The sequence below is a fragment of the Leptonotus elevatus genome, chromosome 1, assembly GCF_054856555.1.
Source record: "Leptonotus elevatus isolate MCC_2025b chromosome 1, RoL_Lele_1.0, whole genome shotgun sequence".
Taxonomy (NCBI): domain Eukaryota; kingdom Metazoa; phylum Chordata; class Actinopteri; order Syngnathiformes; family Syngnathidae; genus Leptonotus; species Leptonotus elevatus.
In genome coordinates this window covers 27,161,755-27,175,833 of record NC_141239.1, presented here as the reverse complement: position 1 = coordinate 27,175,833, position 14,079 = coordinate 27,161,755, and the positions used below count along the sequence as shown (strand labels likewise).

The 14,079-nt window shown below is 42.2% G+C and overlaps 2 protein-coding genes across 3 annotated transcripts in view; one reads left to right on the top strand and one right to left on the bottom strand.

The window, feature by feature from the left end:
- dnaaf5 (dynein axonemal assembly factor 5) overlaps window positions 1–11,122 on the bottom strand; it is a 49,390-nt gene extending 38,268 nt beyond the window's left edge. The window contains exons 1-2 of the mRNA XM_086088003.1: window positions 10,776–11,122; window positions 8,418–8,799 (exon numbers count right to left, since the gene is read on the bottom strand). The gene's annotated coding sequence lies outside the window, so the exon portion shown is untranslated. The remainder of the gene's footprint in view (window positions 1–8,417; window positions 8,800–10,775) is intronic.
- The window catches only part of prkar1b (protein kinase, cAMP-dependent, regulatory, type I, beta), a 78,085-nt gene that overhangs the window by 3,752 nt on the left and 60,254 nt on the right, over window positions 1–14,079 (top strand). The window contains exon 2 of one of the 2 annotated variants that reach the window (XM_086088062.1): window positions 6,336–6,529. In XM_086088062.1, coding sequence (XP_085944188.1) covers window positions 6,350–6,529 — 180 coding nt within the window. In that variant the 5' untranslated portion in view covers window positions 6,336–6,349. Of the gene's footprint in view, window positions 1–6,335; window positions 6,530–12,223; window positions 12,331–14,079 lie in introns of those variants that run through there. The other variant, XM_086088054.1, reaches the window with a different exon arrangement.

Below are 14,079 nucleotides of genomic sequence, written 5' to 3'. Positions count from 1 at the left end.
AATAAGCATTCCTGTTTGCGGTGCAGTGCCGTTGAAGGGCCCGAAGAGCATAGGCATCCAGTATGATTTTTCGGCCTTGACCCTTACACAGAGATTGTTCCAGATTCTCTGAATTTTTGGATGATGTTATGCACTGTAGATGATGATTACTTCAACCTTTTTGCAATTTTTCGCTGGTAAACACCTTTCTGATATTTCTCCACTATCTGCGCAACTTTGGAGGAATTGGTGATTCTCTACCCATCTTCGCTTCTGAGAGACACTGCCACTCCGAGAAGCTTTTTTTATACTCCAATCAAGTTGTCAATGGACCTCATTAGTGGTAACTGGTCTTCCAGCTGTTTTTTGCAATTGACTTTTCCAGCCTCTTATTTCTATCTGTCCCAACTTTTTCGAGATTTGTTGGCACCATGAAATTTACATTCATCATATTTTTCCCTTAAAATGATACATTTTCTCAGTTAAAACTTTTGACCTGTCATCTATCTTCTATTCTGAACAAAATATTAAAAATTGGCACTTCCACATAATTGCATTCAGTTTTTATTCACAATTTGTATAGTGTCCCAACTTTTTGGGAATTGGGTTTGTGGGTTACATCTTCTAGCGCTTATCCGAGGTCGGGTCGCGGGGGCAGCAGCTTTAGGAGGGATGCCCAGACTTCCCTCTCCCCAGCCACTTCAACCAGCTCCTCCGGCGGGATCCCAAAGCGTTCCCGGGCCAGCCGAGAGACATAGTCTCTCCAGCGTGTCCTAGGTTGTCCCTGGGGCCTCCCGCCGGTGGGACATGCCCGGAACACCTTTCCAGGGAGGCGTCCAGGAGGCATTTGAACCAAATGCCAGAGCCACCTCAGCTGGCTCCTCTCAACGTTGAGGAGTAGCGGCTCGACACTGAGTCCCTCCCAGATGACCGAGCTTCTCACCCTATCTCTAAGGGAGAGCCCGGACACCCTGTGGAGGAAACTCATTTTGGCCGCTTGTATCCGGGATCTTATTCTTTCGGTCACGACACACAGCTGGTGACCATAGGAGAGAGTAGGAACATAGATTGATTGGTAAATCGAGAGCTTCGCCTTTCGGCTCAGCTCCTTCTTGACCACAACAGACCAATACAGAATCCGCATCACTGCAGACGCAGCACCGATCCGTCTGTCGATCTCCTGCTCCATCCTGCCCTCACTCGTGAAGAAGACCCCAAGATACTTGAACTCCTCCACTTGGGGGAGGATCTCATCACCGACCCGGAGAGAGCATGCCACTCTTTTCCGACTGAGGACCATGGTCTCGGATTTGGAGGTGCTGAATATCATCCCAACCGCTTCACACTCTGCTGCGAACCTCTCCAGTGAGAGTTGGAGAGCACGGCTTGATGAAGCCAACAGCACCACGTCATCTGCAAAAAGCAGAGATGCAATGCTTAGGCCACCAAACCGGACCCCCTCAACGCCTTGGCTGCGCCTAGAAATTCTGTCCATAAAAGTTATGAACAGAATCGGTGACAAAGGGCAGCCAATCCTCACTGGAAACAAATCCAACTTACTGCCGGCAATGCGGACCAACCTCTGGCACCGGTTGTACAGGGACCGCACAGCCCGTATCAAGGGGCTCGGTACCCCGTACTCCCGAAGCAACCCCCACAGGACATCCCGAGGGACCCGGTCGAACGCCTTCTTCAAATCCACAAAACACATGTAGACTGGTTGGGCAAACTCCCACGCACCCTCGAGGACCCTGCAGAGGGTGAAGAGCTGGTCCACTGTTCCACGGCCGGGACGAAAACCTCACTGCTCCTCCTGAATCAGAGATTCGACTTCCCGACGGATCCCTCCAGCAGCCCTGAAAAGACCTTACCAGGGAGGCTGAGGAGTTTGATCCCTCTATAGTTGGAACACACCCTCCCTTCTTAAAAAGGGGGACCACCACCCCGGTCAACCTCGACAGCCCCACAACATCCAGAGCATTTAAGAACTCCGGGCGGATCTTATTCACCCCCGGGCCCCTACCACCAAGGAGTTTTCCAACCACCTCAGTGACTTCGAACCCCGAGATAGGAGAGCCCACATCAGAGTCCCCAGACTTTGCTTCCTTAAAGGAAGACGTATCGGTGGAATTGAGGAGATCTTCGAAGTACTCTCCCCACCGACTCACGACGTTCCAAGTCGAGGTCAGCAGTACCCCACCTCCACTATACACCTGGAAGCTGCCTCCGGAGTCCCACAGGCCAAAAAGGCCCGATAGGACTCCTTCTTCAGCTTGACGGCATCCCTTACCGCTGGTGGTATGTGCCCCGCCTCCCCCGGTACAAGAGAGAAGTTCTGCTGGAGGTGGGCGTTGAAACTCTTTCTGACAGGGGATTCCGCCAGATGTTCCCAGCAAACCCTCATAATACGTTTGGGTCTGCCAGGTCTGACCGGCATCTTCCCCCACCATCAGAGCCAACACACCACCAGGTGGTGTTCAGTTGACAGCTCCGCCCCTCTCTTCACCCGAGTGTCCAAAACATGTGGCCGCAAATCCAATGACACGACTACAAAGTCGATCATCGAACTGTGGCCTAGGGTGTCCTGGTGCCAAGTGCACATATGGACACCCCTATGTTTGAACATGGTGTTCGTTATGGACAATCCATGATGAGCACAGAAGTCCAATAACAAAACACCACTTGGGTTCTGATCGGGGGGGGGGGCCGTTCCTCCAAATCACGCCCCTCCAGGTCTCACTGTCATTGCTTACGTGAGCAGAACGAGGGAGTATACTACAGTGGAAAGTCTCGGAACTCGTACAATTCGGACTTCAACCAAAAAATAAAAATAAAAAAATGCCTCTGAGTTTGAACTCATTTTCGGAGTTCGAACACCCAAGCAAAGCAAGCTAAGCCGAACATACCTTGAAAACGCGTAGCAAAGTGAAGCCGAGCGAAGCCGAGCGAAGCCGAGCAATGCGGTAGTTGAGATGATGCAGTGCTCATTTCCAGTCAGATCATGAATACTCCCGGAGGTGCTCCATACTCGCAAGTGCATTTAGATTTTTCCACGACAATATTCTTCGTCATGGCCCCAAATAAAGACAACAGTGCCAGTGGCAGCACAGAAAAACATACAGTGCTCCGAACCACAGTGGAATTAGGAAGAAGATTATCGCGCAGTTGTAACTACCGTGACTAATTCTGTAAATACTGGCACGAGGACCCCCCTTAGCTGTTCAACAATATGCCTGACGTTAAACAACGCATGCAAGGACCGCTTAGAAGTCTAACAATATGCCCAATGTAAAATACACAAACTCAGCACTAAACTAAAGCTAGAAATAACATAGCATTTATCATCCACTGATGCCATCACACCACAACAGGTAAGGTAAGGTATTTTTATTGTTTAAATACCATACTGTACTGTAAATGTAAAACATATAAATATGAATTAAAATAGGAATTTTCTGTTTTTGGAGCTTGGGAAAGGATTAATTGCATTTACATTATTTCCTATGGGGAAAAAAAGGTCGTCCAGTAACCTGAAGGTTGGCTGTTCGATCCCTGCTCTCCCCAAGTCATGTGTTGTTGTGTCCTTGGGCAAGTCACTTCACACACATTGCCTCCAGTGCTAATCACACTGGTGTATGGAAGGTGCGAATGTTTGAAAGGGCGGCACGGTGGCTGACTGGTTAGCACGTCCACCTCCCAGTGCAGAGGACGTGAGATCGAGTCCGGGCTTCGGCCTTCCTGGGTAATTGTGAGTGTGGATGGTTGTTCGTCTCTGTGTGCCCTGCGATTGACTGGCAACCAGTTCAGGGTGTGTATATATATATATATATATATATATATATAGTGTTTCCCACAGATTTGAAATCTACTTGGGTGGGTGGACTCCGGCGGGGAGGAATCGGAGGAGGGTTGGATGGGAGGTGGGTCTCAGTCCTGTTACTACGATCCACTAGTGAGTGACGGTGAACTAACGTTACATGCGGTATATCCTGTCGCGACACTTTTTTTTCCTTTTTAAATATATTTTTAATAGATTTTCTGGAAAACTTCTTGGGTGGCCCGCACAAGTATTAACATGGTGTGGGAAACACTGATATAGTAATGGTAAATGTATATGTATAAAGGCTGCTCAAATGTAAGTGCTTGTCCTCCTGGTATCTGAACAATTGCCTTAACTTTTTTGACCTGAGACTCTACTCGAGAGCGGAAGACTGGGGACATGATATGTGACATGATGAGGTGTTATACAAAGAATACAGTTGTCTACACTTGTAGAGCCAATCCTTCGAAACTGGCAGAAATGACGTCAGACTTTATGATTGGTAAAATTTGCACAGCATTTATGTATGGAGGTAAATATGGTGCAAAAGTAACTTGTACCTGGAAAAAATTTGTAGTTGTAGTAAAAAAAAAAATCGTACATGTAGAAAATTATAGATTTGTATCTTTAGAAGTCGTGATTTATATCTGTAGAAATGTCAACTTGTAGTCAAAGTAGTCGCCACTAGGAGTCCCAAGTGTTTTTTCTGCTGCTGTCCAGTCACGCGACTTTTGCACCAAATTTCTCGCTACAGATGGTGCAAAACGATTTCTCCTTGTAGAGCTCCGGGATTTGTACTCAGAGAGAAGGGGGCGGGCTCTGGAGGATTTGGGCGGGCTAAAGCTCAAGCTCATTGATTCAGCAAACAACAGTGGGTTGATCTCAAATGACGCCACATGGCTACGGGGCATGTGTCTAAATTCACAAGGCTGTGGACCTCCGGGTGGCGGAGTGGCTACAGTCACTTGTCTTCGGTGCAGGTTGCCGTTCGCTTCTCCGCCTGGGAGACCATATATGTGTGTGAGTGCACCAAAAAAGAAAGAAAAAAATAAAATAAAATTCACAAGACTATTAATAACGTGTGTGTAGTGTTCAGAATGTGTTTTATGTATTCTGTTGAAATTGTTTAATAAAGTTAGATGAGGAAAAATAAATAAATCACAAGGCTGGGTCCTCCGAAGGCCGAATTTGTCTGCATAAAGTGACTGCATAACGTCACTCCTGGCGCGACTCGACAACACTCACAGACTGACTCATGAATGGAGTGTCGGTCAATGCGCTACCGACAAGCGGTATTGGCAATCCATTTTTTAAATCTTTATTAACAAATGAAGTTTACAGGCTTACAGAAAAAATTTAACATACCACTGAGCAGTACAAAAACAAAACAATGAAAACCAACAACATACACACATCATAGTACAATGGGGTCAAAGGAAAAGGTCACCATGTTATTATAAAACCATAAAGCCTTTTTAGACTTACAGAATTGTAGTGAATCCTTAAAAGAAAGAAGTTCCTTCAGAAAAACAATAAAGGGGACCAAATGTGCATTTATGAATGAAAAACTTTTCCATAATAATCAAGTTATTCAATGTAAATTGTTTTACCTTATTGTCCATCATTACTCCGAATTTTACGTCCGTGTAAGTTAAAGACACAAATCATTAGAAACAGCCCATACACAGAAGCTGTCCCCAAAAAACTTTGTAAAGATACAAATAAGAAAACAAGTGTTCTTCTGTTTCTATGTTATTGGTGCAAAAAGTACTTTCATTGACAATCCGTGCTGTCGAGTCACGTCGGGAGTGACGTCATGCAGCCGACAAATTCGGCCTTCGGAGGACCCAGCCTTGTGAATGTGGACACAAGATCTGTTTGTTTGGAATTTCGAACCTTGTGCATATTAATGAGAAAACTGTGGCGTCATTTGAGATCAACCCACTATTGTTCGCTGAACCAATGAGCCCCCTTCTTTACGAGTACAAATGACGGAGCTCTACCAGTACAAATCGTTTTGCACCATCTGTAGCGAGAAATTTGGTGCAAAAGTCACGTGATTGGACAGCAGCAGAAAAAACACTTGTGACGCCAAGTGGCGACTTCTTTGACTACAAGTTGTCATTTCTACAGGTACAATTTTTTTTTACTACAACTACATTATTTATTTTTTTACAGGTACGAGTTACTTTTGCATATTTACCTCCATATTTATGACATATCTCTCAACGAACTCTACATTTTTGCTCTTTGCAATTTGAGCTTTTACTATGTTTTTGTCTGTGTTGTCTCAGGGCTACCCTATTCTATTTAAAACTTCGGCAAAAGGTAATTAATTTTATTGAAAACAACAGGAAAAGGCCTAAAAGTCCAACATCATCACCCCAAATTCTGTATTTACGTATCTCCTTTCTATGTCTGTCCCCCTCCAGCTTCTCAGTTTTATCCCCCACCCGTTTAGATTCTGCTTTATTTATTTCCCCTCCCCTCCCCTCCCCTCCCCTCCTCTCATGGTCCACCCTGTTTTCTACCACAGAGATAAAAGATAAGATGGCAACCTCCTCCTCCTCCTCCACTCTGGACGAAGACGAGAGTTTGAAGGGCTGCGAAATTTTTGTGCAGAAGCACAACATCCAGCAGATCCTCAAAGAGTGCATTGTCAACCTGTGCATCGCTAAGCCCGAGCGTCCTATGAAGTTCCTGCGGGAGCATTTTGAAAAGCTGGAGAAGGTTGGTGACCAAACTGAAAACGCTGTGTGTCGTCTCGTAACTTCCATCCATGTAGTTTGACTGTTCAGGTTTCTCAGCATCTCGGTTAAATCCGTCTGTTGTGTAGCATGTGTAGCATGTGTGTAACTTCCCACTGTAGTGCTATTTATTGTTCTTCCCTTGCTTATTTGATGCAATAACAGCACTTCATATAAATACTCACATAATGACTTAATTGGGATGATTTCACAAATAAATCAATTTTTTTTTTTTAAAGTACTGTAATGTCATATTTTTATATTATATGCATACAGCAAGTCCAAATCCTAAAAATGAAATAATATAACTTACAGAACAAATATAGGCTACATAAGTGCCCTACAAAAACATCAAAATAAACATTACTCACTTGGTTAGAAAGAACATAAGTGCCGTGGAAGTGGAAGAAATATAATAAATTGATTTTAAAGTGTGAGTCAGTGAAGAAAAGTAATGATAATGTTCATTTAAATATTATCTCAAGGTCATAATTGAAAGTTAATATTGACAATTTGAATCAAATATTTAATGGGTAAAAATATGAAGAAGAATTAAAATTGTATTTATAATTTCTGATTTAATAACAAAGTTTGAAAATGGGACAAAATATAACAATGTGCCTCTAGGAATGAAAATGTGATTTTCCAAGTATTTCAATGAGCACCCTATCGAGGGTAAAAACAAACAGTGCTCTTATTAATATGGTAGGAAAGTTAAAACTTTATATTGCATAATGGGGAAGACGGCATAAAGGCTTTTCCCATAATTTCATACATCATCACCAAGACACTTCTAACATTTATGCAATTAGTTTATTACTGATTTGGCTCTCTAACATGGTGTTATGTATGTGCTTTTTGGTCGTAATTTTGCCCATGAGAACATCATGAGATGATTGTGTTTACACAACAGGCTCCATTGTTATGCTTCACGTGTGTCAAAATAGCTTCTAGGAGTTGTGAGCGTCAGATGACTTTTCTGTGGCATATAGTGGCATACAGTAAGTGAATTTCTTACATTAAAAGAAAAAAATCTAAAATAATACAAATCCTGTTGCTTAAAAGGAGTTCTTCCATAAGAGCATTTAATTGAAGTAGAGTGCTGCAGATGTAATAGAGGAGGAATGTGAGGCTGTATAGTAAAAAAGGCTGCTTCATGGCTGACAGTATCATTTGTGCTGTGTAGGAAATTGACACACTTAGGACTCACAATCCTCACATATAATTAGCCCTGTAACTAATGATTGTTTTAATAATTGATTAATCTGTCGATTGTTTTATCAATTAAATTGATGAATCGGATGAAAAAGAACGTTTTAATTTCCATCCTTTCCATAAGCACATGCTTTTTTTTGACTCAACACAAAGATAAACTGTCTACTTTCACGGATGACTGCAGCAATTGGAGAATTTTTACTGCTGAGAAGCTCAAGTCCTGAGGACAATTAAAATTTTAACCAGGTATCCAAAATTAATCCAGTATCAAAAATATCGATTAATTTTATAATTGCTTAGTTGTCAATTAATCGATTGAACGTTGCTTTAACAGTGATTTTGGTCTCATTTTTTATGTCACAAAATCCTGGCATTTGAAAAGGGGTGTGTTTAATGTTTATTAAGGGGAAGGCTTTAATTTCTGCAAATGTTTTTATATTATCAAATAAAATTTGATTTTGAAGAGATAAATATCTCCCCAAATTATTAATGATTGACACCTCCTGAGCATATTCAAATCCTATTTCTAACAAATCATCTTGCGTTTTCAACTGAGTGATTATCTTCAAATTAAGTCAAATTTGTATTTAATATTCCAATTACCATTATTCTTGATACCAGTCCCAACTATTCATTGCTTTGTGGAGATGACTTACCGTACTGTACTGTGATGGGCCATTGTTAGTGTAGTGAAGCACAAAGATCACTTTTGTGCAGCTGTTGCCCTCGGTGTAGTCCTAATGTTGCCCTGGGTCCGTCCCATGACCCAGAACAACAAATAGACCACCAATAGATGAACTGGCTGTCATCTGACTGTGTTTATGTACGTGTATTATTGCCATGTTGCCAGGAGCAGGGTGTTCTTTTTAATCACCAGTCAGCAGTGCATGCAGTGACCCGGGGCGAAACCTCTTCTTCTTTCACTAGCTCATCTCAGGCCCCTCCACACAGGTGAATGTCAGACCCATTGACTCACTGGTGGTCCCTCTTTTCTCTTCCATCATCTGTCCATTACGTGCCTCTTCTAGTAAGCTGTGCCTTGCGTGAAACACAAAAATTGCAAAGGCGTAAAGTGTTTGGACAAAAACAGTGAGGGGAAAAATTCTAAAGTAGAAAAAAACTCAATATTAAAGGGGAAGTCAACCTTAAACATTTATTGACAATAACATATACAGTACAGGCCAAAAGTTTTGACACACCTTCTCATTCAATACATTTTCTTTATTTTCATGACTATGTACATTGTAGATTCTCACTGAAGGCATCTAAACTATGACAACTAACGAACAACAAAAAAGGAGAAAATAATAAAATAAGTACATAAATAAATAGCCACCCTTTTCTCTGATTACTTTTTTGCACATTCTTGGTATTCTCTGGATGACCTTTAAAAGGTAGTCACAGTCTTTAAGGAGTTCCCAGAGATAGGAATGCTAAGAGTATGCATAAAAGTAACCAGAGCAAAGGATGGCTATTTTGAAGAGTCTATAATATAGAACATGTTTTCAGTTATTTCACCTTTTTTTTGTGTTAGACGTAACTCGACATCAGTTCGTACCAGTGACGTGCAGTGAGCTCTAGGTTTGGGTAGGCAGGCAGTCGCAAATTGAGACGCACACACCAATTACAGATTTATGTGTCGGCAGGTGATTGTACAACGTATCGTAGGGTGACCATATTTTGATTTCCCAAAAAAGAGGACACTCAGCCCGACCTCGAGATACTTGATACGTAGATACAAGATGCCATACATTCAAACTATTTTAACATGTGCCTCCTCTGTATGGGTAGAAAAAACAAAACACAACAACATTACTCTCTTTTAAAGTCTTACATTTTTTGCTCTGCAATCTTTTATTTTATTTATTTATTTTTTACTTCGAGCGGGGCTTGTACCGATCGCCTCCGGTGCAGCAGCTCAACACTTGCCACTTAGCTAAAGTTCTGCGCCACCGTCACAGACAGTGCCGGTCTGCCAGCCACGGTAAAAGTTGCAGTGCACTCTGCCTCCCATATGCCGCACAACGAAAAACAGACCATTTCCCGGATGCCCAGAAAGAATGTTATAAAGTGAATATCTCCCTGTAAAACAGCCCAATTCCTCACAAAATCAAGCTAGCAATAGCAATGCCAAACACCATGTAAAATGAAACAGCCAGTTAATCAAAGCACATCCACAAAGACAATCTTTCCTTTTGCACCATTCTTTGTGAAAAGTACGAATAATTCTTTGTCCCTTACTTTGCAGAAGATCCGGTAGCTAAGGCGTTGGTCTCCCATCTTTCAAAAGCTGACGTTTTCCCTCAAAATAAAGGCGTGAAAATAGTTTTATATTCTCCAGAGTGGCGTCACCTTACCGCTTTGCTGTGCACTACGTGTGTTTTAAATTCATGAATGCACTGTGCGAACGTACGTTTGCATAGGAATCATCCGGTGACGTAAAAAGGCTGCATAGCGATCTGCCTATTTGCGTAAAGGACTTTTCTACTGGGAAACTGACCACGCATGCGCAAACACACATCGCTACGCGGACAGGGCTGGGGAAAGCACAGTGCCTTCAGGAGGATAATTTTTGCCTACAGGTCAGCCAGGCAAGTAATAAGTCATTTTTAATTGAGGTATGAAAATCACCAAATGTCACTTCTAAACCTATAGGTAGTGTAGGCTTTTTGAAATGAAAGAAATAATTAAAATAAATAGAAAAAGCCAAACGGTTTAAACTTTCATTTCAGCCTGGGGCAGGCAGTGCCTACCTTGCCTATCTTGACCGCACGACACTGGTTCAACCAGTTTTGATACCTTCAGTGAGACTCTCCAAAGTAATTACCGGGCGCACGCACGGTTAAACATACGCTAGCTCAAAAAATATGGTAGCATGCTATTATGCTCAAACATATGCTAGTGCTAGTGCATGTTTTTAAAAAGGCAGCGAACGGAACAAAACTGAGTTCGGTTGAAGTAACAATGTAAACAGTGAGTTCAGTTGTACTTGAAGTATGTAACAATGTACTCACGGTGCTTTTGATCAATCCTAATCCACAAATCAGTCATAGTCCTCATGATTTTCTGTATCAGAAACAAACAACAAGTTCTCCGTCAAACACGCCGTCTCATTGTCAGAGTCAGTCTCGTTGTCGTGTCCTCGGAAATGATGTCGGCTTTTGCGTTCGCCCCAGCATTCACGATCCAATGACAAATTGTGGCATAACTTGCACGGTGCTTTCTCCCAGTCTTGGTAAAGCTGTGTTCGCCAGCCTCCCGGAATGAAATCAAGCTCTGCGTTCATTTGCCGAGCTGTATTTTTCACAGCGGCTGAGAGATGTGCACATTTGAGTCACGGAGATAAGGAAGGAAAGGTGATGTGTGGGGAAAAAACAATCTGGTGTCTTTAGTATGTGGTGTGATCGTTTAGCTACACTGTGTAGACTTGCACTACTTCAAAGTGAGTTTTGCGATGTCTGTTGCTGTAAGTGCACTTTGTTCAATAAAGCAAAGAAAAAAAGGAAACAATACACTATTGTATGTAGTAGTTTAGCCCTGACACCCTTTTGCATTTGGTGGCTCGTTAAGCTCTGAAACAAGCCAAAAAGAAAAAAAGAGGACACATGTTCACTGAACATGCATGCTTTAGGGTAAGGAGTAATAAGGGTAGGGGATACATTGTGGGCCATTTTTTTAATGTAAGTCATGTTTTCAGGTCTGCTGATGGCTGAAAAATGGGGTTGTAGCCGATGTTGTTGTGGTGATTGACCCATCCAAAAGTCCAAGTGGGGACCTGTGAGCAACATGAGAGGGAATTGTGCCCACCTTTAAAAAAATAAAAAAATAAACATTTTTAAACTTCAGTCACTTTTTCAGTTCCATAGGTGGCCAAATCTGTCGAATCTGCTATGGCCTTGAATCATTCTGATTGGTTCTAAAACCTTCCACACCTAAACCAGGGAACTGCTGAGCACCAGCAAATAAATGTTTTTGGCCAAAAGCAGTCATTGGTCCATTCTTTTGAATGTTGGCTTTTTTTTTTTTCGGGTCCACGGTTGGTCAAAAAATGGGGTTTGTGGCTGACGCTACCATGGCACTAAATAATTGTCGTTAGAACTGTATTAGTCTGCAATCTGCAGGTGTCCAAAAAATGGTTTTTTTTTGAGGGCCTGGTTGTGCTTGTGGTGTTGCAACAGTGGTTTTACACACTTTCAGCCAAGGTAACTGATTATCATTCTATTGTGTTCCATTTTTAGTAGTTTAGAACTTGTGTTTCTAGTGGCTGCGAATTTCAGTAGTCGGTGGACAGTCGCTGTGCATTCACAATGTATGTGTTTGTATTTAGCTCACAAAGAGAGAAAATCATTTCATTGCCAGGAAAACGTGAAACACGGGCACACACACAGACTAACAAAAAAAAAAGTACAGCGGACTTTGTGTCCATTGTGGTGCTGTAATGGGCTGGAACAGGGTGATGAGTAGACTACTCCTCCATGCTTCATTACCTGTGTGCTTTTGTGTAGCGTTGCTTTGGGTTGCTGTCTCAGTGGAGAGTGAACTGTACATCAGCAAAGGCTACTGCTGAAGGTAACAGCTTCTTCCTATTCCTTCATGAGAAATGGTTCTTATTCTAAAAGATGATGTATTTATGTTTTTTTAATTTATTTTTTAGGGAGTGATGCTTTGTAGATTGCTTTTCTGGTGACTGATTTGAAAACTGATAGTAACCCAGCGAAAAGCTTTTGGGAATTTCAGAAGTTTTGATGGGCCTGTTGCAAATTGGTGCGGAATGAACCAAACAAAAGGCCCATTTTAATGTGGCTCGTCATGCGTAAATGAGCTGAAATCAAAGCGGATGATGGTTTAATAACCGCAACATTAGACAGTGCATTTGGGCCATCCATTTGTGATTGTGTGCCGCCTATTGTCGGGGACTTTGTTAGTTTGGATTAATCTCTGGCCTGCCTTCACATCACTCGCTATAGCGGAGGACTCATTTTTGCAAAATCACTTTTGTGAGTTGTGGATACGTCCTCTTTCTTTATTCAGTCTTGGCTGTCAGCCTCTAATGAGGATATTCTGTATCGTCTTCTCCTCTCATTCCCGTTTTCTCATAAGAGCCCTTGTTGAGGTTGCTCCTCGGCAAAAGACACAAAAAGTCAAAGAAAAAGAAAAACACTCATTGAACTGATGTCAAATGAGGTATGTGGATGTCCTTGTTCAGTTCATTATTAGAGTTTTTTGTATTTAATGGTGAGTCATAACCTCACCATCAGCTAATATGCAAGTTTTTGGGAATTTGGGTGCAAGCCTGAGTAGGCTACCTAGAGATTGTACTGCGGGATATGGACAAAATCTTACCTCCTGATATATTGTAGATATTTTTATATCCTGATAACCAGAGATGGCTGTGTCATTATATTCTTCCGGTACGTAATTCGTCATTTGCCACCCATCCGTCATAGTCATTCCGTCATTGTTTCAAGCCGAACCGAAACTGGAATCGTCAGTCCGTCATCGTTATTTTAACTGCACTTCGGTCATCGCTAAATTTCAGTTTGTCACCACAATGTCATTGCGGTCTATGGAAACGGCTATGGTTCAACTGGCTTCCACATTAACTGACACGGCCGTAATTTTGTTTCCTGTCTGCAGATTTGTCACATGCTACATCCAAATCGTTCAACTGCATAACTATAATTCTTCAATAAACGGCTCATTTTTGATGAATCTACAGACAGGAAACACAAAATTACTGGACCGACCACAGCTGGAATTGGAAGTCAGTGCCAATTGACCCGTAACAACAGGACAACCTAAAAAAGGAGCATGGATGGGAGCTGAGATTTAGTTAGCAGCCAACACAGACCCAGGTAGGTCACCAGCCTGGCTAACAATGTTGTTGTTGTTTTTTTTCTGTCAGAACCTCCTCCGTGCCTCTCGAAGGCTGGTTTATTCACCCCCGTGGCTAAACACACGCGAGACGCGCGCGTGTTTCAGTCAGTCATCAGCGAAACGGGAGTCTGTCAATTACGGATTGATAGATCTGTCGGACGGTGCTGATCCAGATAGTGACGATTCCGGTGTCGTTTGAAAACCTACTTGGTGCATAGTAGCTTTTTGAAGTTTCCCATCAGCAGAGCGGGTGTTCGTCAGTGACGGAAGATGGGATGTCCACCTAATCACAATATATATCCTGATAAAGTATTTTTCCTTTTAAATCACATTAATGACACATTTCTGTAATCTTTTCCCCATTTATTAAGAAAACACATTTCATTTAACACATTCAAATGAATAAAAGATTGTTGAAAATAAAAAAAACTACAAAAATCC